Source organism: Perissodus microlepis, chromosome 22 (genome assembly GCF_051167445.1).
Source record: "Perissodus microlepis isolate ML-2025 ecotype Zambia chromosome 22, ASM5116744v1, whole genome shotgun sequence".
Taxonomy (NCBI): Eukaryota; Metazoa; Chordata; class Actinopteri; order Cichliformes; family Cichlidae; genus Perissodus; species Perissodus microlepis.
The window spans coordinates 25250395-25276613 of record NC_140481.1 but is presented as its reverse complement, the minus strand read 5'-3'; the positions used below and the strand labels follow the sequence as shown (position 1 = coordinate 25276613).

The 26219-nt window shown below is 42.9% G+C and overlaps 1 protein-coding gene across 2 annotated transcripts in view; it reads right to left on the bottom strand.

Moving 5' to 3' along the window:
• The window catches only part of hivep1 (HIVEP zinc finger 1), a 66498-nt gene that overhangs the window by 1928 nt on the left and 38351 nt on the right, over positions 1–26219 (bottom strand). Inside the window, exons 1-7 of one of the 2 annotated variants that reach the window (XM_084920239.1) lie at positions 23245–23497; positions 11379–11432; positions 2452–8228; positions 2222–2355; positions 1959–2134; positions 1336–1437; positions 112–635 (exon numbers count right to left, since the gene is read on the bottom strand). In XM_084920239.1, coding sequence (XP_084776365.1) covers positions 112–635; positions 1336–1437; positions 1959–2134; positions 2222–2355; positions 2452–8228; positions 11379–11432; positions 23245–23248 — 6771 coding nt within the window. In that variant the 5' untranslated portion in view covers positions 23249–23497. Of the gene's footprint in view, positions 1–111; positions 636–1335; positions 1438–1958; positions 2135–2221; positions 2356–2451; positions 8229–11378; positions 11433–23244; positions 23498–26219 lie in introns of those variants that run through there. The other variant, XM_084920238.1, reaches the window with a different exon arrangement.

The following is a 26219-nucleotide window of genomic DNA, read 5'->3' as shown; positions in this document are numbered from 1 at the left end:
CAGGAGTCAAAGTAAGGGTATGGATAGGAAAGAAGGGAAGCAGACAGGGAGGGATGGAGGGGCAGACAGGGAGGGATGGAGGGGGACACAGTGAGAAAATAAGGGTCTCACCTGGCCTATTTTGGAGCCCTTGCCTTGCACTGGGGGACTAGGGGGCACATCAAAGTCTGGGTAGTCGATGGACATCTGCCTGCAGGGTGACACTGGGCTCATCATGTGCACCGACTCTGTGTCTGAGGTGTAGGACTCTGATGTGGTGGCAACAGGTGGAGGAGAGTGAAGGAAAGCCATTGGACTGCAGCAGGACCCCGAATGCTTGCTCAGGAACACGGGACTCATCATGGGGACAGATTCGGAGTATGTTGTGTGGGATTCGGGAACTGGAGGCTGGGACAGAGGGAGGGAGATGGAGCTGATCGACATCTGGGCTAGGAGTGCGCTAGGAGGGACGTCAGCCTCTTTGGAAGAGATGTGCTGCGGGCTTGCAGACACAGAAGGATTGGTAGAGAGTCCCGACTCTGCCTGGCTGTCCTCCTCTTCCTCCTCGTTGTCATCATTCTCCTCATCATCAGGACCATCGGAGTCATCTCCATCTGAATCTTGGCGGTCAGCACTGCTCACCTGACTGCGGTCTCCTGCCGAGGAAATACGTGAGAAGAAAAATTGAATTCTTGTCTCTGAATTCTGCTGTACATACACGTCATCACAGCTAGAAAAAAAACTCATTCACTAAATAACTTTGATTATCATCCAAGATTTCTTTCTTAAAGTGAGAAAAAACAGCACTGAAAATCCCGCTACTCATGGATGTTTTGTACTGATGCTGCAGTGTTTCACACCCTACACCACCATACGCCCCTGAGCTCCATCACAGGCAGAGGAGGAAAAACAAATAAGCTGTTAGAGACTTGGACCACAGAATGTTTTCAGGCAGCCTCTCTCTCCCTCTCTTTTTTTCTAAAATTAGATGCAGCAATTTCCTCTTTCTAAACGCTGTGCATGTCGCCCACATGCGCTTTGAGTTAAGAGGAAGAAGCTGCATTTAGAATTTCTAATTAGACCGTGGCAAAGCCATTGATCGACATAGCAACAGAGCACAAGCAGGGACACTCCATGTTTTATATTTCATGCCATTAAACTATTAAAAGAAGGGCAATCCTGCTGTTAGAAATCAAAGCTGACTGTATAAGTAAATCTGAATTAAGTCAATATTATATATGCAACTGTATGTAGTAATACAAAACTCATATTTTACAGACAAACTGTTCATCTTATAGAAGTTATGGCTTTTGTGCAATTCCCTCAAGGAAAACCCTGAGCAGCAAAGCACCGTACCAGAGTCCTCAGCATCCTGATCGTCAATTAGACCGTCAGGCACCCCCATCTCCATGCACTTCTTACTGTGGGCCTTGGATTTCATGTGCTTGGTCAGATTGCCTGTAACAAAAAAGGAGGCAATGAGGTCTTACGGGTGGGTAGAGCTTGAACAATAGCACAGAAGGAGTTTATGTAAGAGTATGCGGTCTTTGGGAAAGCTCTATGTAAAGGGTGAGTAACTGATAAAGACATTTTTAAATGAACGTGGGTTGCTGACACCAAGTACTGTTCTGCAGTGTCGCGTGGGTAGGCAAGTTCGATAAAGAATGGTGAATCATACTGTCTTGGTTTAAGAGATGGTGGAATAACATTTTTAATTTCACAGCTTGTAAAAGGAATGAGTAAATTCTTTCAGTTCCAGTGTGTTACAGATACAGAGTTTGATATTGCAAAATCAGGCGTGAGAAAGCGCTATAACATTTAAAGACATTAACAGAACTACATTTGTTGCTGTTTATACGAGGCTGCACTAATTATCAAAAGACAAGGCAAATGAAAAATCATACATGCATGTACTGCATTTAAAAGGGACTCATTCAACTGCATTGTACGAATTATAATCACATGGCTTTAACACTCACCTTTCGTCTTAAAGGAGAAATTGCAGTGGACACAATGGTACGGCCGGACATCAGAGTGAGTGCGGATGTGTTTGCGCAGCATGCTCGGCTTCTTGCAGCGAATTCCACATTCCTCACAGATGTATTTACCTCGCCCACGGCCACGTACATAAACATACTCCTCGTTAGATTTGTACCTGTGGGTTTGAAATGTAACCATGAGCACAAAATCTAACATAATGTTTCTAACGTTTGGAATATAATCAGATTGTTCCGTTTCATACCCGCCATCAAATATTTTGATTCGCCTCGGTTCTGTTGTAGTGACCAAGTCCTTGTCTGAATCGTTGCTGGCTTGAGTCTCTGGCTGCACTTTACTTTTGGTTTCAACTGATACAGACTTTTGGGTTACTGGCAACTGCAGGAAAAATATGATATTTTTGGATGTGACTCAAGAAACAAGTCATCATTACAACATTATGATATTTCAGACTTTGCAGAAAGTTAGTCTTACCCTGGGCATGACATCCTTCAGCTTGCCTGAGTAAGACAAGATGTCCGATTTCCCACTTGTTTTTATGGCTGATGTGTAGTGTATTTTCTTGGAGCTCTGCTTGGAGTCAAACAAAGACATGACCACCTTGGTAGGCAACCCCAGTGGGTTAGGGTTGTTGGGTTTGGCTGTCCAGGTAGCGTATGCTGAAGTCTTCAGGTCGGTCTGTTGAACATGGAGAGGTTTCCTTTTCATCAAAAAACACCATGTGAAAGTGGTGGTGGTCTTCAGGCTGGGGAAAGACAGGCGGTGGCTGTCTTTTGTGTTAACCACAGACACAGATGTGGTCAATTTCACTTGACCACCGTGGAAACTGGAGGGCCTAATTGGGGATTTGGCTGGAGTCCACCTCTGTTCCTCAGCTTTTTCTTGAGGCTTCAGATTGTTGTTGGCTGGCATGGAGGTACCCTGGCTACCAAGTGTAGTATTCAGGATAGGGCCTGTCTCTTCATGAATAACAGTTATTGTATCTTTTTCTATCCCAGCACCATCAGGTGACATAGGTTTAACATCATCAGTAGCCTCTGAGTCCTTCTCCCCATCTGACTTAACCTGGGGCAGAGGTGGGGCCTCCGTCTCAATGGGACTGTCCACTGGTTCAGTTGTGCACACCTGCCTAACGAGTGTCAGCTTCCGTTGCCGGGTCACCTCCGACATCTTGGAATTAAGATAATTGACTGATCGTCCATCGGTGAGGCAGGCCACACCATGCTCATCTTTAGCTCGTTTTTGGTGCTTTTCCATGTAGATGTCCAAGCTGTTTGCAGGTGACAACATTCGTTTGCTTGATGCAGTGGGTTCCTGCTGCGGGCATAGTGTTACTGATGCCAGTTTCTGCGTGCAATGTAAAGACCCAAGAGGAGTTTGTTCTACAGTGCGGTTATGAGGGCCTCCTGTCTGAGCTTGAGTCCTATCTTTCTTTGCAGTTGTTACAACACGAAAATCACTTTCCACACTGGGAGTCGACGACAGGCTATTTTTAGTGGGCACAGAGTGAGCAGGGTGGATCTGCTCGTGAGTTATCAAGATCTGTGGCAGCGGTACAGCACTTCCTTGGGTTTGATCAAATGATTCTCTTCGCTGTTCACCCGACAAGACAACCGTCTGTGTTTTACTGTCTGCAGCCTGTTGACTGGGTTGAGCTACATACAAATTTTGGATTACATCAGATGATTTTGAAATGCTCAAAATCGGATTGGCAATTGGTATTGTTAAAACTGGCAGGGCTATCTGAGCTCCCTGTGTGCCAGAGAAGGAAAAGGTTTGGCCTGTTCTCAGAGCTGGACACTGTAGTTGGTATTTGGGCACAAAATGTTTTTTTTCTTCTGTGTCAGCTGGTTTGTTTTGGATGTTCTCTCGACAAACCAAGATCTGGTTTAGTGGTTTTTGTATCTTTTGGCAAATTTGAACCCTTGATGTTTGGTGCCAAGGATGTGGAAGGCCATGGACTTGAGGCTGCTGAGTTGGGCTACCCAAATTAATGCTCTGCACCATTTGCTCATTCTTTTGCAGTGGTGGTTCTTCTGTGTGCAGGACAAAGGGCTGAGGCACTGTGCGCCTGCTAGTAATGTGAATCTGCTGGGGTCTGTTCTGAGTGAAAGAGCTAACATTTCCAATGAGAGGTTTATCTAAAGGTGCGGCAGCTTTCCTAACAGGTTGCTGACTTTCAGGTCCAATTTTTAAAGACATCTGCCGAACTAATGGCCCCCGTCTCCTTTCAATTAGTGGCACCTGGGAAAGTTGGGAGAGTTGTCCACTTTTTGGCTGTCCAGCAGGTGACAGAGATCTACTTGGAGATACATTGCCAGAGTCAAAGGATTTGCTGCGGTAGTCACATGAAATCTCCACAGAGGGTTGAGTACATGTGATCTGTTCAGATGCGGCACGCCTCATCATTCCAGGCACACCAAGGGTGTTGAAAGCTGTTGGCAAACACTGAGTCTCTGGAATTTTACCAACGCACTCTCCTCGAGAAGGACTCTCCGATCTAGATGGCTCATCTCTGTCAAAAGAGGCTGAGATGCTGGAGCCGCGAGAAAGACTGCTGTCCCTGCTGAGGCTTCGTGAGAGGCTCGATTCAAAACTGGATTCACCCGATGAATGATCCATTTGAGCCAGACGAATTCTTTTCTTCTTAGGGGGAAGTTTCTCTGCTGGCAGCTTTGACAAACTCTCACTTCTCTGAGGCCAGCTGAACTGATCTGCAGGTTTATCTGCTGGTTCAGCAGTCTGTGTTTCATGTTCTCTGTCTGGTTCCACTGTGACTAAAATCTCAGGAACTTGAATGTTATTTTGACGAACAAGGCGGGACTGATGGATAGGAGTAGAGTGTTCACCAACTGGTGCCACTGTCCTATCAGTGCACTGCTCCTTTCTTTGTTTTCCATAATCCGTGCTCTTAGGTTTTGATATGGTTTCATGGTAACCATCAGCTAAGACACCAGATGTCACATCTGATTTGGGTTTGTTCAGGGGATCCTTCTCCATGCTATCAACAGGAGAGATCCTGTCAATAGACTCTGTCTCAAAGGAATTGGGTCTGCTGAGAGAGTTGGTGTGTCTGATGACTGAAGTGCCGCTGCCTTGCCTTTGCAAGTCTCCTTTAGCAGGGGTACTGATCTGGGTCTCTCGTATTGGCGAAAGTCTGGAATCTGGAGAATTAATGCCTCTTGCTACAAGCTGTATCTGAGGTAGCTTTGGCTGGTTGATTTTGGGTTGTATATCTACTATTACAGCATGGTGAGGAAAATTCCTGTTTGCCAGAACTGCTGGTAGCTCAAAACTAACAGAGCAAGGTGCACTAGTATCAGTTGGAGACTGATCATCCTCATCACCAACACTTTTCATTTTCCTCCTCTTCCTGAATGATGTCTGTTGATCAAGTACCCCTGGCCCAGTTGTGGTTGCTCCTGCTATGGGCTGCTGTAAATTAACATGAAAAACATCTTGGTCAGTTTCTTTGGCAGCCATTGGTTTGTTTTTTGGACCATGAAGTTCAGAGCAGTAGAATTTCTTGTGAGTTTCAAAGTTCTCTAACTTTCTGTACCGGTTACGACACGTTTCACACTCATACATCGTGCCTTTAGTCTGTTGAGGTTTTCTGTTTCTTTCCTGACTGTGTTCAAAAGACCTGCTTCTTTGCATGTGCTCGGCAGAATTGCTTTGTCCAATATAGCCCTCATCCATGGAGCGAACAGAGGGGAGGCCATGTCTCTCATTGTGGGAAAAGTCCTCTACTGCTATTTGTCTCACCAAGGTACGAGAATGCATTGCAGGATTTGGTGTTGATGGAGCTGATGAAAATACATCGTCATTTAGTGCACTAATTTTGTCATCACATGACTGGCTGCTGCGCAAAGGATGGGGGACAGCAGCAACATTAAGGGGAAGAGCAGTGTGTCCTGGTGTAGTAGGCATAGAGTTGCTCCTTGTTATTGGCAAACAATCCATCGGTGGGTATTGGGGGGGTACAGAAAGAAGAAATACTGGCTTTGATTTATCTGTGGGAGTGAATGGAGATTTGGGGATGTCTGAGCTGGAACTTGACCTTCTTCCCATTGGTTTAAGATCAAACTGAAAAGAGTCTTTAAATATGTATGACTTCGGGGAGTCTATGCTACCTCTCCTTGAAAGAGAGGTCCTCCTTGGCTTTACACTGTCCAGCTGCTTGTTGTCAACTACTATCTCATTATCAGATATCAACTTTGTAATTCGTTCTTCTAAAGAGCGTGCACTGGCTTCTAATCGTGGACGCATTTGTCCGTCTATCGCCCTTGGTCTCTGCTCATGTGCTACATGCATGACTGAGGCAACCACAGGAGGGACATTAGGAAGAGTGTTCTTGGCAATATCAACATCTACTGGTGGAGTTATCTTTACAAATGGACTGGGTGGACTCATGGCCTGATCAGCACTTTCAGAACGTGAGAAGTAACCTGAATCAGTGCTTCCCAAACTACGTGGACTAAGTAGACACTTAGGCTGTTGCTGCTGAGAAAAGTCTGTTGCTTGTTGCCGCTGAAGCTGAGCATGCCCACTTAACAGTGGAGACTTGCAGTGTTGGTCTTCATCTTCACTGACGGTTTCTAGTAAGGGATTTGCACCATCCACCCCTTTCAGAGATGACAAGACTGTGATATTCGATCTCAGACTGGCAGTCTGGAAGTCTCGTTGTCGTTGTGCAGCAGCTTGCTCAGGTGCTGCTCCTGTAACTCTTGGACTATCCGCCCTCAGGGGGGAGACATTAACTGGGTACACAACAACTTTTGGGAGTGCAGCTGTTACTTTAGGCTCGTGAGCTCTCTGAGCTGGGGATGATTTGACTGAGTCAGAAACACCGGATAAGTCCACTTCCCCATGGTTGGCTTGTGTTCCACCTGCACTCTGTAAACTGTTTTCAGACAAAGCAGCCACGCTGCTCTGTGACGAGTCGGGGTCTAAGTCAGCAGTGCTACCTTCCTCATCGCTGTCTCCACTCTCCTCTGCCTCTGAATGTGTTCCTGTGGTTTTGTCAGACTCTTGAGATAGCGATCCACCTCCTGATTCGGAGCGTGCAATGAGACCCAGTTTTATGGCATGAGCATGTGATTTCTTGTGCTTGTACAAGTTGCTCTTGGTTTTGAATGAGAAGCCACAAGTAACACAGGGATATGGCCTTTCTCCTGTGTGAGACCTGATGTGTTTGAGCAGCACACTGGGTTTTGCACATGCCCGGTTGCAGTATTCACAAACATACTTTCCTGGTTTTTTAGGCTTTTGGTCCTTGGAAACCTGTTCAGCACCAAAGGTCATAACAGTGGTCATCTGAACTTGGTTGCTGCCTGGTGTAACTGGGACCTGAATACTGCTGGGAACACTGGCTGAGAGGGACTGGCACGTGTGCACAACTGGTGGTTGGCTTTGTGGCAAAGCACTTGAGCCAGAGGGAACAGGAGCATGAGTTATAGTAGATGGTCCTGCATTAAAGTTTATGTGCAAGCTAGGATTTTCTGGATTGGAAGCAACGGGCATAAAATGCGGTGTAGCAAGGGAAGCGGTACCCTGTGGAGCTGTTTGTAGATTTCCCTGTATTGGCGCTGCAATGCCAATGACATTGCCCTGTTTGTCAATATAATAGGTCTGCATATGGGAAGGTTGGGTCTGGAGACCAACATTGACACCTGGCATTGCTGTGATTTCACCACTGGCTTTACCGATGGCTGTGACCTGCATCGAGGCTTTCCTCTCAGCCAGTGTGCTAAAATCAGGCTCCATGGCCTTAAGTAGAACATCAAGTGGAGCGCTGTTGGCGTAAGGATCTCCGTCAAAGCTGGAGTCTTGGCTTTTGCTTTCTTTAGGCTTTAGAGTTCCTTTAGCAGTAATCAGAGTGTCCTCCTCACCAGCTGTGAGCTCAAGCGATGGTGGCCTAGAAGATGATTTTTCCTGCTTCAGCCTTTCAGCTTCAGCAGAAAATGACCCCTTGTCAGGGGACGCTGCAACTGGTTGAGCATACTTTTGGTCACTTTCTCCACTGGGCGATGTTGAAAGATTGTGGGAAGGACTGTTGGAGGAGGAGGAGCAAGAATGCGGAGTTTCCTTGGACGAAGATCCTCGGAGAGCAGATTCAGCAGATGTTTTTGACTGCAGGGGCTTCTTTACTGGAGATTTTGGAATTTTCTTTAGCTGATTCTCTGCAACAACCTTCTTCCTCTTAAGACCCTTTATGCTGTCCGCATTTCTTCGACTGCTGTCAGATAGCCCTGTGGAGACAGAGACAACAATAATTAAGGTGGTATAATAACCATTTCCTTCATCTCCTCTCTTCCAGTGCTACCACAAAGAGTTAGCACAAACGACATTATTGAAAAAATTAACTTCTACTGCTGACAACCTTGGCTTATAAAATGAGTTTAAATGTAATCTCTATTGGACACAGGAAATAACTCTAATGCCATTTTGAAAATCATATTTTTCGTATAACTAACTAACTAACTAACTCTTCTTGTTACATGAAACTAAAACAAAAATGCACACAGGAAAAGAAAAAGATCAACAGCTCACGCACTACAGTGCTTCTGTTTTACCCCTTTATTGCACATGAAGAATGTTTGAAACACACTTTGATCTCAATATGACAATAATATAAATACCGGCACCATCTTCCAACTGGAAACAATAAAACATGTAGACTGCAGTCTATTAAAATTACTGACTGTTCTGTTTTTGCTTTATTTCCCACTATTTAAATAAATTAACTACTTTTACTATTAATTCTGTACTATATAAGCTGTGTTATCTCCAGTGACAAATTTAGTGACACTATTCTGGATCATACTGCACAGTTACATAGCAAGATAATCATTTACATGTATTATCATTTTAATCCAACTGTAAAACGAATACATAACATTTGTGGTTGTTATATATAAAAATATGTATTAAACAGCTTTTTGAGAGCTTCAACATTCCAGTTGTGGAAGCCTTCTCTGCAGCCTACTTTGTTTTCCATCAGCTTATCGATAATTTGTTTTATTTAGATAATGATAGACGTATACTACAGTGAAGATACTTCGCCCTCGCACTCGTTAGCTGTGTGACTAATACCACAGAGACCCACGCTTTATTATGCAAGTAACAGTCATTTCTTGCCCTTGTTGATAAGAAATGTTGACCTATGAAGGCTCGGCTGATCAGAAAATGGTGCAAATAACTAGCGTATAACAAAGTACATCTGCATGCTTACTGAGCTGCATTCTTATAATAATAGGTGCACTGTTTTAAAAAGGGCACACCCATGCAATGGTGTCCCATAATAATGACTGAGGCAAGTGTTTTCATGGGCATGTTGCACAAGAGTAGCAGTCTCACAGCCTGTCACAGTTTCCTGGCCTGTGTAGGTATTTCCCAAGATGACTTCAGGGTTCTTTCAAGGGCTTCCCTTTACATAACTAAATCCATTCTCCACGCAACCATGCAACTACAGAGGCTTTAAAACTGCCGTGCAATCAATATAACAAGGTCTTCTGAACAAACCCTGTTTTTTTAAAATAACCTTTTCTAATTGATGCTTAAAAACAATCTTTGTACAAACTGTAGCTAAAAGACATGAGAAAGGCGATATTTATTCATCCAAACTACACAAACCAGTTCTCAAAAAAGGGACATGACTTCACCACAAGTTTTCCATCATTAACAGTCACTGAGATAAAAGAAGCCCTTTTTGTTAACCTTCTCCTCATTTCTAAACACTCTTATGTTCCTGTAACTGCATTAAAATAATATATTTAATGTAAAATAAAGGCGATCCTTTAGTTATCTAGACCAAGGGCAATTGACATACTTCTTCATAAGGCAGGTTGCCAAAGGGATTACCCTTTGACTTGCTGGCAGTGATAAAACTACCTGCTGTACTTTAAGAGGTGGACTGAGATATTTATACCCTGTTTAGAATCACCACCCAATCCCATTTACAGTGGATGATTCATTCAAAGGTTGAGTGTCATTAAAAGGAAAATGCACAGCAGGCTGATTCTCAGGCACAGCTTGGTCAAACTGGCTTTTCTATTTCAATGTAGTTACACAACAGTCCACTTATCAAAGAAACTGTTCATGTGTTCAGTCAGGGCATAATGGAAAGATTACTGAGAATTTATGCACACAGATCAAAACAAAGGAAACATTAAATGGTAAATGCACTGGTCCTTATATAGTGCTTTTCTACTCTTACTGAGCACTTAACGTCCTCTTAGGCGCACACAGCGCACTCTTCTTTGCCGTTGAGCCCTTTTTACCCTTTACGTACACGCTCTAACACCATCTTGCCCAAAGAAAATCAACACGGAGGGCTAGAGGAGCTGTGGATCAAACCCTGATCTTCTGATTAGTAAATGACGCAATTCTCCAATTTAATTGCCAGGTTCATCTTTAGAGGAGACGGATAATAATAATTTATATATTTTTTTAAATTTCAATTTAACTGCAGCATTATCACATGATTATGAATGGATCGTGAACAAAAAAATAAATAAACTCCATCCACCAGATCACTGGCAGCCTATCGTGGTTTAGGGGCTGAATTTGGCAACAGCGTCACACACCTGTGAAAGGCTACGTCGTAGGCTCTACATAGATTCACTGCAGAAGTATAAATCACACATTTCACTGGAGACCAGGTAGAAATTACAAGTTCACACCAACCTGGAAGCATCAACAGCTCTACAGTACTTGGTAGTTAAATATCTAATTGCTTTTAAAGAAAACCTTAAAATTTAAATGGGACATTTTTGTGCAACCACATAAACATCTGCCACTAATATCTGCTTTCATGCTCAGAAGACATGATAAATGCATCAACAGTCTTCACTAAAATAAAATAAAAAACCCACACATGATGTTTATAAGGGCAGTTACCTCTGCTCTCTTTTTACCTTTAAATACAGTACTTATAATATCAGGTTTGCAAGCCTTTCTAACATTAGCTGTACCCCTTACAATAAACACGAGTTCAAGCACTTTATTACCATAAAAACCTTAATGAGTCTGCCTGTTTTAATGCAGGATTTATTCATATTAATAACAGTAAATCACTGTTGTTTTTACTTTTTTATTATAATTTTTTTTTTAGTGTTTTTGCCCGCGTACCCTGAAGCACTTTGGATTTCCTCTGGGTGAAATGTGCTTGCCGTGCCTCACTGATGTGACCGATATAATAATAATCTTTCCTTTCCACATCAGTGATTTTGCATTTATTTTGCGCTTTTTGCTTGTGCTTTATTTTAAGTTAAATTACTTATTTAATTCACTTTAAACCCTGAGGTGGTGAAAGAGAAGATATTCTACATTAAAAATGAAAGAGAAAGCTTTCCTCGCAGTTCTCTGGAAATTGCAAGTTTTGATAAGAGATCTCTTACCTTTCTGTGAGCCTTTGGGGTCTTTAAGCTCTTTCTGTGCCTCCTCGATTTTATCTGCAACACAAGAACAGAAACCATTTTCAGCACAGAGCAGCGCGCTCGACAGTCGAGGCAGTGCAGAATGAACTAATGATTCTGGGGATGCTTCCCACACGGCTGCAGCAGGATGAAGGTCTTTCAAATGAAAAACAGACATTCTTCCATAGCAGAGAGAGTGCACTATTCCATTATGGAAACTACTGTAATCATATGAAGGGGGGCACACACAAAAACACAATCATGCAGGCACACCCACTTACAGAAAAAAAGAGCAGTACAAGGGTGTTTGATACACAGATTAAGTTTGCAAACAAGTCTATAAGGTGGGTTCGTTGTCATTATCACAGTGTGCGCTCTAACCCACAGATCAATTTGCATATTTAACTGCAGTTTACGCCCCTCGGGGGGCACGAGAGTATTCAATTCAGCTCTTCTATATGTCACAGCATATCACCCACATCCAGCAGGTTAAGAACCTGTTTTTGTATGACCCATATGGATGTGTGGGAGGTGACGCAGTACTGTAATCAATATTAATTATATAGACTGGCTCGTTGTGGCGTGAGTGGGTTATACACAGTGGAATAGAGGCAAAGAGATGAGTTAAATCGTCTGGTTTCCTGCTCCTGCAGGTCACTGCCACTGGCTGTGGGAGTGAGGAAGGATACAGAATATGAAAGTACGTGTCCAGCACTCATTATTTCTAATTTATGTTCAAAACTCTGACTTCTTCTCCAAGTTTAAGCAACAGGCAGACATATTTATTCATTAAAACCATAACAATAAAAAAATGCATATGAAAAATGCAAGTGCAAAGTCATTACTTTCAGGAAATCTGATGGACCATTAGCAGCTCTTTCTTCTTTTCCTCACTTTCTATTATGCAAAACATATTCTGAGCTGTTTTGACAGCTTTGCTTCCTTCATACTGCAGTAATTTGACTTTTTTTTGCAGGCTTCTATAAGCAAAATGTAAAATTCTGCATGCAACACACAATACCAGAGCCTGGCCACTACTGTAGCATGTCCGTGCCTTCCCAGACCATCCATGGAAACTGGATGGAAAAACAAACCCACAAAGACTTCTATGCCCTGCTTCTGACATTAGAGTGCAAGCGGAGTCCTTGAGGACCGGTGGGAGTAATTTTGCACAAATGTTAATGGAGAGTGAAAGAGGATGTTCCTCTGTGGTTCCCAAATTTACAGTCCAATGCCGGGAATACTCAGAGGGGAGGACACAAGCAGGCCACAGAGGAGGTCAGGGATTATGTCATCATCTCTGTGTGTTTGTGTTACTATAGTCACACCCTTCTCAGTCTCTCTCCCTCTCTATATCCCAGGCACACGCCGCGAATTACATAATGCGTCCCCACCCCTGCGCTGCTGTAGAGCAAAACAAAGGCACCCTGCCAGCAGAAACACAGCAACCGAGGCACACGAGGAGAGGGTAGAGCGTTTGTTTATCTGCACATCTTTAACAAAATGGTAGATAGAGAGAGAGCAAAGACAGAGGTACGCATTTGTTTACATATAAATGACCACGTGAACACCCTTGGCATCCAAAGGCAAAGGAACTGCTGTGTCTTCCTGGCAACGAAGGCGGCACGGTATTTCTCCAAACAGAGAGGATCCCGAAGCTTCCCTCAGAGTCATGGCTACCACGGCTCACCCTCACGGCTTCCTTGTGTAAATATCTGTGCTGCTGCAAACCAATTTGAGATAATAAAATGCTTATTTTAGTGGTCGGGAGGTTCCAAGGTAGACTTCAGAGAGCATATGCTTCATAGTCTACACAGCGTGATATACATATGTCTCGTATTAGAGCGCGCTGGCAAAGAAGGGCGTAAGTGATTACTGCCCACCAAAAATCTTATTAGTGGTTGTGTATGTTAGGAGAGCGCAGTGTAAGCTATCATAGAGCATATTCTTCTTCTTACATAACAAGCCGCAAACACGACCCCCTCGCGCTGAATGACACCCATGAAGTCGAGCTCTGGAGCGTGGAAAAGATCAGGAAACCCCAGCGTGGGTGAGTGGAAAGGGGCGAGGTAGCACTACCCTCAATAAGGACGAGAAAAATATTCTACTCAGAGCGCCCGAATTATTAAACAAGCAGGGAATTATTATGGGGTTGCTCATATTTGCCTCATTATGGCTGCTGGGGTTGCTGAGGTAGTGTGGGTGAGGGCTACATGTTTCACCTCGGAGCTTTGCGACCATCCCAGTGCCATCTAAAAGAAAAAATTGGTGTAATTGTACCATAACCGCAGGAAAAACAGCACAAAGGAATCCATACAAAATGTTAGTGGTGATGAAAAGCAGAGCGCTGCATTGTGTAACATGACCACAAAATTTGAAGGAAGCGAGAAAAACAAAAAAAACAACACAGTTTGAGGACATTAAAGTCAGACAGAGCCACTTATAGCACAACTGCTTACAAGTGTGGTTTTAAACAGAGCATAGAAGGGAAGAAAAACTATTTGTAGGATCCTTGAACTGCTTTTTAAAAACACTGTGCTGTACATACTCCAATTCTTTTGGCTCCTTCTAACCATTAAACGCAAAAAAAATGATCATCGCCCTTACAAAGCACATTGGGCTGCTGCCCTGGGAGTTTGGTGAGCTTAAGTAGACTGTACTGTAAGCAAGAGGCTTTAATAATTTAGTGGACCATGGATCGATATGCAACTTAAACATGCAGTGGTAATACTTTGTCTTACTTAAATCACAAAGGAGTCTGATGTGCAGCTGATGACTGTAAAGAGATGTACAGGTTGTTCTGTTCTCCTACAAATAAAACAACAGGACAGCAGCGAAACGCAGATGGAAGTTCGCCCTCAGTCTCGAGGGTGCCGACTCCTGATCTTTGATCTATAAAACGTGATATCTCAGGATATGATCAGGCTGGGAGAGGCCTGAGTGGGCGGGTGCATGTCAATTAGGCTGAGGGAGTCAATCTCCTCTATGGTTGCTGTCATGACAACCACAAATCTTTAATGCCCCCCCCCCGCTTGACATCTTCCAGCCCACTCCTCTCTCTGTGCTGTCTACGATGACTAGGAAATATGATTACCGTTACCCCCAGGGCGAAGATGACGTAACGGCAAAGAAAACGTTCACACCTTTCGATACCAGCGCCCACCTGATGTGAGTTTACAACCTTACACTTATGGTGGGGGGGAGGAGTGTTGGGTAGGAGGGGAAGCCCATCCAAACAGATGAGCTGCAGATCTAAACATGATCTAAACTTCTAAAAAAAAACAACCTATGTCAAACTAGATCCCCACCCTCCTAATGGATAATAATAATATTACATTTCACCCTACATCGAGCAGCATCACAACTGCATCTCCCTGGCACTGGATCCCCGCTGAGAGTCCCTCTGCCTGTTGGCCAACAAATAACCACCAGGCTCATACACCCTCCTCTCGTCACTGCCAGCTTGTAAAAATTCATATTTTACTCAACAGCCTTCCCTGCTGGGCCTCGCTGAGCCAAATGGCGGCCATCGACAGCACTGTGGCAGCGTTTCATGGCAGCCATATGCACAGAATTCACGTGTTTCAGATGGCCCCAACAGTTTGGCTTCAGCTTCCCCTGTTATAGCATCAAAGATGTGTGCGTGTGGGGAGGGGGATAATTGTTTTTCACAAAAACAGCATCTGCGAGGGGTTTGAGGTGTCATCAGTATGCGCGACACTACACCAGCACACCAACGAGAAGCCCGAAAACTGCTGCTGGACCATAGTTTGAGCCGTCTTTTTAATCACGTCTGAGGTACTAAATTAGAACAAATTCTGTGGAAAAGGGTGGTGTCGTGTCCGTGATAGTTCGATCCAGATAGGTGGACTGAAGTGCCTGAAGCTGATGTGTGGATGATAGCAGGAAGCAGGAGGACAGCGGGCGCTTATTGCTGGATCAAACGGGAAAGAGGAGAGGAAGAGGAGAAGGAGAGCGGAGATGACAAGATGGGATTCGGCAGCTGCCCCCCTCTTCGCTGTCACTGCGCGGGAGGGAGTTTGGGATTATGTAACTCGAGCACCTCCACCAGCCTGCCGTACCCACCCGGCTCTGTGCAAACACTCACTCACACGCTACCATCAAACACCCATCAAAGACACCCTCACACTAGCTGATGCATGCGCTCACTCACAGACGAGGACATTTTCCAACTCTGTAAAAATGGGCAATCGATGGTGATAATTAGTTGAGCAACCATACGCTAATTAGCAAATAAAGCACACTGATCATTTATGCATAATGAAGTCATTTATTAAGGAATATATGGTACTCCACATTCCCTTCCTCCAGCTGGTTTTCTCTGCTTTGTTTACAGATCATTAACTAAATAATATAAAAAAAGGTAAATGAATTCATAAATTAATAAAAATTTAAAAGAAACAGTAGATTGACTGAGAATAAAAACAATTTATTGCAGTCCTGCTTCGAAACAGCACTAAAGCATTGAACCTATTCAGGTAACTGTGGGTAAGACATTTGCTGTTTAGATAATGTTCCTGCTTTTGTTTGTCTTGAGCAGCTTTTAAAAGAAATCTGGCAGTTTCACATGTGGCTCAGGGGGCCAAGAAATCAATTTATTGGCAAAAATTATTAAAGGATTGTCAGCACTAAGTGAGAGATAAAACAGGCATATACGGTAGAAATCAAAGCTTCTCTGTCCTTTAATTGATTAGATAACGGACAAAATCCACAATTTACTTTTTATTTCCTCATAAAATATTTAGAAATCTGCTCTCAGTTGTGTCTCATTTGATACCAATTCCAACAATATGGGTTCCTGAACTGTTTTTAAGGAAAAATTGGCAACATAAACATCTTTTTTTAATTACTATTACTTTACTTGCAAAAAAAGATTAATCAACAAAGTACTTAGCAGATTAATGAAATTAGTATTTCAGCTGTGCTGTACGTAGCTTCTCCTTACAGTCTTTTAATTTGGTTCCCTCTGATTAGAGCAGGATTAATAGACAGAAAGGCTGAAATCATGCCAGTTGCACCAGCTGTAGGAAATAAAGCCGTCTGCAGCCAAATAGGGAACCATTTCAACTCTGATAAACGCCCGGTTTGTTCTTTTATGTAATTATAGTTTAAATGACAGATGTACAGGCAACAATATTTTCTCTTCTACAGAATCCTGATTGCTTCCTGAATGGCTTCATTTGACAATGATGCTATTATTAAACATGGGCAACCCCTCGTACAATACTCATAACAACAGCTGGCAGATGCATGAGCTGTGCAGAACTCGCCGTCACCTTTAAAGGCAGTCTGTCGATCTTATCTTTGTCTCCTCCAGAGGAGAAACTGAGTTTTTGCTGTCCTCAGCAGCTGACCGGTGCAATAAGTGTCCATAAGGGTTGTCATCAGTGCGTGACACATTCTTTATCATCGCGGACACACCCGTGAAAACAGCCTGCCGGCGGTCTCGAGCAGGGTGAACCAATCTGAATGCAGAACTGAGACTGAAACGACTCGAAGGAAGTACAGCTTGTGCTTCCTGAGTGACCGAACAAAAGATGAGGAAGAGCAGAGGAATCCCCAATCGCACTGAGAGTGTCCCATTACCCTGCAGTCAATCATCATCATCAGTCAGCTCAGCGCGAGGTGACTGCCACTCCCGCTCCCTTCCTCGCATTAGCTCCCTCTCACTTTATCAAATCTAATCAACACAAAAGCACAGACACAGAGAGAATGATGGGAACACCTAACACCGATGAAGAGGGAGAGAGCATAAAGGCTCGGGACAAAAATCGAATCTAAAATCTAATGCGGGTTAAAATTTCTTTAAAGTGTTTTTCTGCTTGATTTCTGAGATCAAATTTCTGGACGGATTCTTAGTTTATACTTGAAGAAGGTTCAGTTTCCTCTGTTGACGTTAAGTCAGGTCTTTGAAAATAAACCTTTCAACTGCATAGCGTGATACTGCGTGTGCAATACGTTTCATTCTTTTTAGGACTGATTATTTTAATTATGGTTATTGGCACGTTAATATTGATACACCAGTTAAATATTTGAGGTTTCCAAAAATTTAAGCAAATTTCAGTCTTTAATCATTGGACTATATATATATAGCAGCTGGATAGCATAGTGGTAAGACTACACGCCTCTAGAGCGTCGCAAAATTGATTCCCACCTGGGGCATCTGTATCCAGTAAGGGTCCTAAGGCTAGACCCCCCCCAGGTGAGCCTACTGCACACACATGCTATGGCAAGGGGGAGCCAGGACGACAGGTCAGGGGGGAGATATCATCACTCCCACCTGAGATTGGGTAGCAAGCCCCAAGTGGGATAGACTACTAGGATCGTTGAGTGCAAGGCTACGAGATATATATCTTTTTTTAAAATTAGGAAATTTAAAAGAAAGTAATGTACTGAATGCATGTGTTATAAATGTATTATAAATATACATATATTATATAAATGTATATAATTTTATTTTTGTATATACATTTTAAAAATGATCTGCCTCAGGTGAACACTAACTTAAAAATAAGCCTATTTTTATGATAAAGTAGAAATATTTCATAACAAACGAATTTTACAAAATTTTAAAGACTGGACTCGATTGTTTGAATGTAGATGAATGTAGTTCATAAAGGTAAATGCTTTTAGTCATCTAGATGCAAAATGTTGACTATTTAATATCTCACTGCCTCCTTTGCTCTATTTTTTTTTCTAATAAATGTTTTCAGTGGGTCTGGGCTACGGGCTGGACATAAACTCTTAATACAGATGCTGTGATGTATGTAAAATGTCTTGCTGTAATAAGTAAGTCATTTTATGGAAAAAAACAAACAAACCAAACCTCATCTGAATAGCAGAGAACCCTTTAGCATTAACGGTGCCTGCACCGGGGCACAGGGAGGTCAACTGTGCTGCTGCATCCACACATGCAAAGTAAAAGTTTACTATGCAAATAAAACAAATAACAAGGAAAAGATCCAGAAACAGACTGTGTTACTGGTTTTTGAGTGAGCCGCAGAATCAGGTTACAAACGTAAAGCCGTCCCAGTGCTTGCACGGACTTGTCCCTTACAGAGATTTCTTCTGATTTTCTGACTCCTTCAGTTATATTGCGTACCACAGATACGTGGCTGTTATTTGCATAATACTTGGAGAAATGCTATGTTTTAATTGCTGGGACTGTTTGCCCTCAGAGTCAAAGCAGAGACTCCTTCTCATTTTTTACTTCTGCAAACCCCATTTATATCTGAACAAATACGTTTTTTTTAACATAAAAATAAATATTTTAAAATCATTATTTTCTCTTCATGTTTACATTTTACGCAGTGCGCCATCAGTTTTTTGGAAAAGTGGTTCAGGGTTGTTGATCCTCATCCTGCACCCCCCCCCCCCCCCCCCCCCGCAGCCTGGAGATCAGCTGCTGTCTGCTAAACATCCCACGAAGCGGGGGCGACAAGGTGGAAGGGATGTGGATGAAGGGAGGCAGGAGTCGAGCTGTTTACCGTGTTGTTTATGAGCAGCGTGTTGAGTGGAAGTGACAGCAGCAGGGCAGGTAAGAGTTAAAAAAATCTTTTAAAAACCCCGGCATCAACTGGAGCTTCAGGCGGGCAGCTTTTAATAATGTATCACCATCAAGAGAGGAGAGATGAGGATCTTATACACAGGGCAGCAAACACACACACACACACACACACACACACACACACACACACACACACACACACACACACAAGCTGAACAATGCAGTGACAGAGGTGCACTTGTCTGAGTTACCTCTAAAAATAATGCTAATAAGAGCTAAAGCTATTGCTCCATCCTCACAGTGATGAAGCTGCAAACACCTAGTCAACAAATGAAAAATAGATCACACCCTCCCTCCTGCACACAGAGAAAGACAGAGGTTTGGTGCGCTATCGGTACAGTACTGCTGCCTCCGCAGGAAACTGTAGGTGGAAGAAGCAGCAGACTGGAGGCCACTGATTATTGGGACCGCGTGGGCACCCTTGTGAAAAATTGATATAACGAGAAACCTACCGGGTGGGTAGAAGAGTGCGTGTTTGTGTTCATGTGTAGGGGTTTTTAATGGTGCGGGCGGAGATGAACGTGAACGTGAATATTATCCTCTTCCATCTTTTTCGGTCCACGCACGCATTAAAAACCTTCTCCCCCAAAAAACTGTATGCACCAAAATAAACGAGAGAGAACCAGACTTCCAAACGCAAAGCCAAGACACGATAAATGATGCGTTCCTTCCCGCAGCTGCAAATCACGGAAGGCGTCAAGCTTGTTTTGTAGAAAAATTATTAACAAGCTACCCAAGAAAATTAAGATACTGCTGCAGTTAATATCCCAGATTTATCATTTGTTTCTAATTTATTCCAATAATTTCCTCTAATCTTTACTTTAGGAAAAAAAAAAATCAAGGTAGTTTCTACGGGGGCTTTCCTTAAAACGAATAGAAAGAATTGACAGATACAGGCACCAGTTTAGCTCACTGGTTGAGCAGATGCCTGTATGACTTACGGCTGTGGGGCAGCAGCCAGGGGTCGAGTCCGGCCTGCAGCCCTTTGCTGCATTTCTTACCATGCACTCTCTCCCTCTTTGCTGCCAAACTGTCAAAAAAGATAAAAAGCTCAAAAATAATCTTAAAAAGAAATTTATTTGAGTCGTGCAGAGTTGTGATTTCTCTGGATCTCTGCAGATTTGTTTCCCTGTTGGTCAAAGCTTGAAAAGTTGTTCCTGAACCCTTGAACCAAAATGTGAAGTCAAAATTGCATCGAAACACAAATTTAACCAGGTGTCAGAACTAAAACAAAACCAGACCAAAAAACAAAATATATTCAACTTACAGAGTTTTAAAACAAACAAAAAAAACAGCAGAGCCGTACACAAAGACTTAGGGTTCTTGAATAGAAGTACTAGCACTAAAGTAAAAGTGGAATCAGGTTTGGGGGTAACAGCTGAAGTTTTGCTGCTGAAGCCAGCACATATCTGGTTAACGGATGCCTGATGCACACGCCAAGACTTCCTGTCATCGTTTACAGTCCAACCATGAAAGCAGATAAAATTAAAAAAGATAAATCAACATCAGAATAAGCCCAATGATTAAAGACATTATTTCAGCCAACGTCTGTTTGTAGAAATTATTCACCTGCATTCAGTCAAAGCTGATTGGTCGGTCCTATTCAGAAGACTTCCAGTACCAAAAATCACGTCTTATGCCTTCAAATTCCACTTTGTTGTTCATATGCTGAATCTGTTTATATATAACATACTCTCAATATAACACCACTATTTAATTTCAATGAAACAACTACTTTACACACGACTGCGACTAATTATTTCATTTTGTTTCTATTAAAGATTCATTTGGGTTTTAAATCCGTCACTTAATTGTTGGGTTGAAAGCATCGGAAACTAGTGAGAAATGTCCATTAGAGCCATCCAGAGCTTAATACTTTACACCGTGCTTACAGTGATTTAATACACCGAGGGAAACATTTAACATTTGAGAAGCTGAAATCAAGAAATATTTAATCAGCCGCAGAAAGCGTTAGGACCATCAGCGATTTGGTTAATCAGCATTAAATTAGTATTAAAATATTATTCGTCACATAAAAAACACATGCACGGGCTCGCCTCGGGTTATTTATCCATCGATCCATCGACCAGCAGCTTTTAGTATTCCCAGTTCCCGTCTGGCTCTCGCCGCCGACCGAGCTCTCTCAGCTGGAACAGCTTCCCCCTGCAGCTACAGTGATCTACCACAATAAGAGCACTCAAACCCCAACTAACAACAAAACTCTTCTCATGTTCGACACCATGTAAACTCTTAAATATGGAAGTAAAATTTGAACTATTCATTTGAAAAGATATTAAAATGCTTATTCAATCATTCAAAATCAAATCAAACTGTTATCAATCAATTCCTGATTGTTTCAGCTCTAGCACACATTTCCTGTTCTGTGAGAAAAAGAAACCCTAAAAAACCCTTAACTGAACTGTGAGCAACTTTTCAGTTTGGATTTGATGTCACCGTTTGAGCCCGACAGTTTCACATAAGACGTGAAACAGTCACTGAAATTTAGCAGCGAGCTCTCAACTGTACACAAACACCCACTTCTTTCTTTGAGGAGTCTAAAAAAAGAAGAAACTGGAAGTAAAAACAAGCTGCATGTCAAACTGCATCCAGTCAGCGTCTCGAGTTCCCCCTGGCTGCTGAGGGGCTGTGACACAGAAGAAACAACGCTGCGGCGGTTCCGCTTTACTGAGCTTGCCGACTGACGGCCGATGTGGCGTCAAGCGACGCCTCGATGGGCCGTGTGGGACAGGAAGCACATTTCAGTCACTTCAGCGTGAAAAGAAATTTTGCACACGTACGGTGAGCTCCGTGCGTCACACAAGCAACAAGGAGGAGGAGAGGAGGTAGGAGGCGGGGGGGGCCATAAGAATTTGAGGTTTTGAAAGACCTTTAAGGCATTTAATATTCAGATTAATGCAATCAACCCACCTAATTCAATTCTCATTATGATTTTTTTTGCTCAGAGCAGACCACACTACCTCAAATTTAAGCTTTTCAAATATGATCCTTCCTTAAATTTGTCTTGAAATGAATTAAAACTGAATATTAGTTAGTTTAGCAGCTGTTCTTGAGCTACTTTGTCATTATTACTGCAGATTTCCCATCTGTTTATGGACTTATATTTGACATAAACACTCACTTAGTATAACTAATGCCGAGCATTATATATTTATTTACTTTTGGACAAAATATTAGCAGGCAAATGTTCAGAGCAGGGGAGCATTTCATCAACAGGAGGAATAAAATGAAAGAATATTTTGATGATGTTGTGACAGTAAGAAAATGAATACCTCTCACACATCTGGACAGTAAATCTGAAGCTGAAGTGAGCAGGTAGTTATCTTAGTATGAGGTTAATTCTAATTATAGTGGGAAAAACAAGCTGGAAATAATTGTTAGTTCCACACAGGACCAGTATCGTCCTCTCCAAATCATGCTGGTACAGTCAGCAGTAAATAATAAATGGACTGGTACTTATAAAGCGCTTTTCTACTCTCACTGAGCACTTTTTAACTACAAGGTTCATTTACCCATTCTTACAAACACAAACATTACTGTGATGAATGCAATGAGGAAAACTTGGGTTCAGTGTACTGGGGTTGAACCACCTCTTATCCTCACTAAAGCTATATTGTATTTGCAGCCAGCAGAGGCTCTAGGACGTTACTGGTCCTGCAGAGGAAGAATGAGCAGCAGTCTGTTTTTCTTTGTTTCGCGATGGCTTGTTTTTACGGTGGATAATGTGTGATAATGTGGTGTGATAATGCGGATTCACTTCGTTTCCTTCTGTTTTCGCTCTTTATGCTAAGCCAAGCATCTGCCGGTTCGAGGTGTATATGCTTACTACGCACGCACACCTGTCAAAAATAAAGTAAATAAACATATTCGCCAACTATACCTCCACGTGGCAACAGGAAGCTAAATGAGGCTTATCAATAACCAAACTAAATGCACAAAGGTGCAAGCACGTTACAGCCATCATTTACTTAACAGATGACAAGAAATCCACAGAATATTTTTTTAACCACTTTAAAGAGACGTCACCTCCAGTTTGCAGAATCTGTGGTACAGGGTTTTCACTATTTTTTGACTAAAGGCAAAACAATGATGAGGAGGGGGAGAAAAGCCAAAATAATAGCAAACATGTCAGATAAATACTTGGTTTCATTCGGCATAAATGCAAAACAGTTAAGCGCAGATTAGAAATGACATATTTATATTTCAAAGTTAAGAAAAAGTGAAACTTCATCACAGACTTACACATCAATCTGTTGCTGTGTTTCCTGCAATCCTGCACAGAGTGTGGCACATCAAACCCGATGGCAGCGCTGCTTCCCGTCACAGCAACATCCAAAGATAAAAACAACTTTCAAACACACTCTGGATCCCTCAGGCTCGACTGCCCCGATGCCCAACTTTGGCTGATTACTGAGGCGCCGTGAATGAGTGACAGCTCACTGACTGCTTCCTGTCTATGCCGTTCGCTTTGACGACTCAGACTCGAGGAAAGGTGTCCCACAAGCCTTCGCCGACCCCCCCCCCCCCCCCCACAAAAGCTAAACTTCACACCTCTGACCTCAGAGGGTAAACAGGAAACGCTGCAGAGAATCCCCGAGAGCGTGACGAGTGGGTTCTTTCACGGGACAAAAACTCACTTCTTTGCTGGACGCTGCTGATGTGAACTCCTTTTGTTCAGGAGACAAAAGGAGACTCTGCAGAGAACAACAAGTGCATACTTAAGTCTGTGTCAACACAAGCAGTCACAAGCCTGCGTTTCCGCCCTATCAGCTGTGGCTGTGCAGCAGCACGGGGCGTTGCTTGCGGTTTCCTCAGAATAATGTGACGAGGAGGGGAATTCCTGTAAGGCCCAGGGAGAGGGGGGGAGGAGGAAGGGAGGGCCCGGCCAAACAGAGCAACAGTGCAGGCCGGCTGACGTCACTAAAACTGGCTTTGGCACCCTCCAGGGGATCCTTCTCTCGGCCTCCCTCCCTCTCTCTGTTTGTGTCGGAGGAATTTAAAGCGTCGTGCCAACTGCTGGTTGCCTAACAGCTCACTCACCGGCTAAAGACTGAGGTGTTTACCAGAGGACTTTGCTTTTATTCCCCCCCTTTTTTTGTTTTTTAAACATCACTGCTGATCTTAAGCCTTCGTCTTTCAGTTCCTTTTTGACAATGAGGCTGCACGTTAGTCTGAGGTGTTTTTTTTTTTCCCTTTTCACATTAAAAAGCATATCATTCACACACCGCTGTTCATTTTCATACCGACATCAACACGCTGAGGGAAACTTTTGAAGTGTTTAATCCTAAATTTCATTTGAAGCAGTATTACATGAGTCTTAAATTGAGCTTTTTTTCCTATCTGAGGACACCATGGTTTTAATTTTTTGTGCAGAGACTGCTTCTGCTTTTACGCACACGTTATTCAGGAAATACTTAGTGTGTATGCATTTGATGATATTTAACAAAGATCCTAATACATTATTCTCTTCAGACAGAAAAAACAAGCTGTCTAATGTGTGTTTTTAACATTACATATGCCAATATTTTTGTGTTTTGGATACAGGACTTTATATTGTTACAAGGTTTCCAGGATAAGCCAAAGTAAACAATCGAATTAAAAGGAAATGAATCAACAATGTGTGCATTTTTAAGCAACTTCTGGTTTCAGCTCCTCAAATGTTATGACAGATACACCAATTTTGTAAATACGAAACTAAATCTAAACTAATCAGCTCAAATAGTCGACTGGCCTCTGAAATTCATCCTGGTATGTTCACGTATGAGCACAGAGAAACTTTCCTTCTTCTGCCATCATGAGTTATTGAAGTCAAGTGATGGTTTTTGAAGGGATAAGGGTTAGACTTTTTTTTTTTCCTAATGTCATTTTGAAATGATTGATGGTCAGTTTCCCTCTTTGGAGAGCAGAGTCAAATGTGATTTGCTTTCATTTGCCTGAAGTGTCCCAGCTATAAATACAGCCTCCTCTACTTTGCCATAAACAACAGCAAACCGCTGCCGCTCTCAGAGGCACCCAGCGGCAATTTCGTTTTTCTTTTCAACTCCAAAATTTTAAAAAAGAGATATTCAAGGCTGAGTGTGGGCGAAAAACAAAAAACAAGATTCTGAAAATGGCCGTGAAAACTGCAGAATCTTGTGAGGATTTTTTAAGTCAACAACAAATTGTGCTGCTCAGTTGAAGCTCCCCAAAGGCGGAGCAAAGCTGACTTGACTGACACTGAGGGGGTGAGATAAAGCTGCAAGGTCGCAGTGAGAAACAGCCTGCAGGTCGCTGTGGGGGGGCTCACTCCGAGCTTTTAAAGTGACCAGAGTCAATAGTTAAAGGAGGAGATTCACCCCGCTCACAGCAGGCAGACTTCCAACAAGTGCTCGGCCTCCTGCGTTACATAAATGCGATGAGCCGGGCAGTTAAATGACAAAAGTGTCTCCCTAAGTGACGCCAGCCTGCACATTTAACCTCACTGTACTGTGGTCTGGTTGGGAAAAAAGAGGAAGCTCCCTCTGCTTTATTTTTGTATTAGTCATTATGGGGAATTCTCAGGGTTTTACAGTTTGGCCGCAAAAGAGGTTCAGAAAATCAGATAAATATTTATCCAGGTCAGGGACAACATGCAGCGTGACCAAGCACTTTTTGCAGTGTCACTGCCGGGGTAAAGATGATAAAAAGTTCACAGGCAAAAACTCCAGGATCAACACGGCACACTGTAATTAGGCCTGCCAAAGCTGCAGCATAAAAAGTTGGTGTTGGCATGTTAAAAGCAAAAATAAGCAGTGACTCACTTTTGACGGCCAAGCGCCCGAACTCCTCTGTCTTTAAAACTGACCTAAAGAGGGATCACTGTGTGTTTTTGTGTGTGAGTGGAGCAGTGGAGGACACTGCGCCTCATCTCTGTGGGAACATCTGAGTTAATGACAGCTGAGCTGGTGATAATGCAGCACAGCCTGAATGAAGTAATCCAGCTACTAACCTCTAATACTGTCCCCGTGTGTGTGTGTGCTGGCTGTCCATTAGCTTTAAGATGTCTACAAACACTCGCACAATCAGGGTTACCACAGTCATTCAGCTCAATACAGCCACGAATTCAACTGCCAAAAAGTCTCCTATCCATGCTGCATACAAGCGGTCGCCCACGCTGACCCTTCATACTCCAAATACCAAACTGAAACCAATCAAAAACCACGTGAGCAGGGCAGTCACAGAGCTGGGAGGCTTTTCTT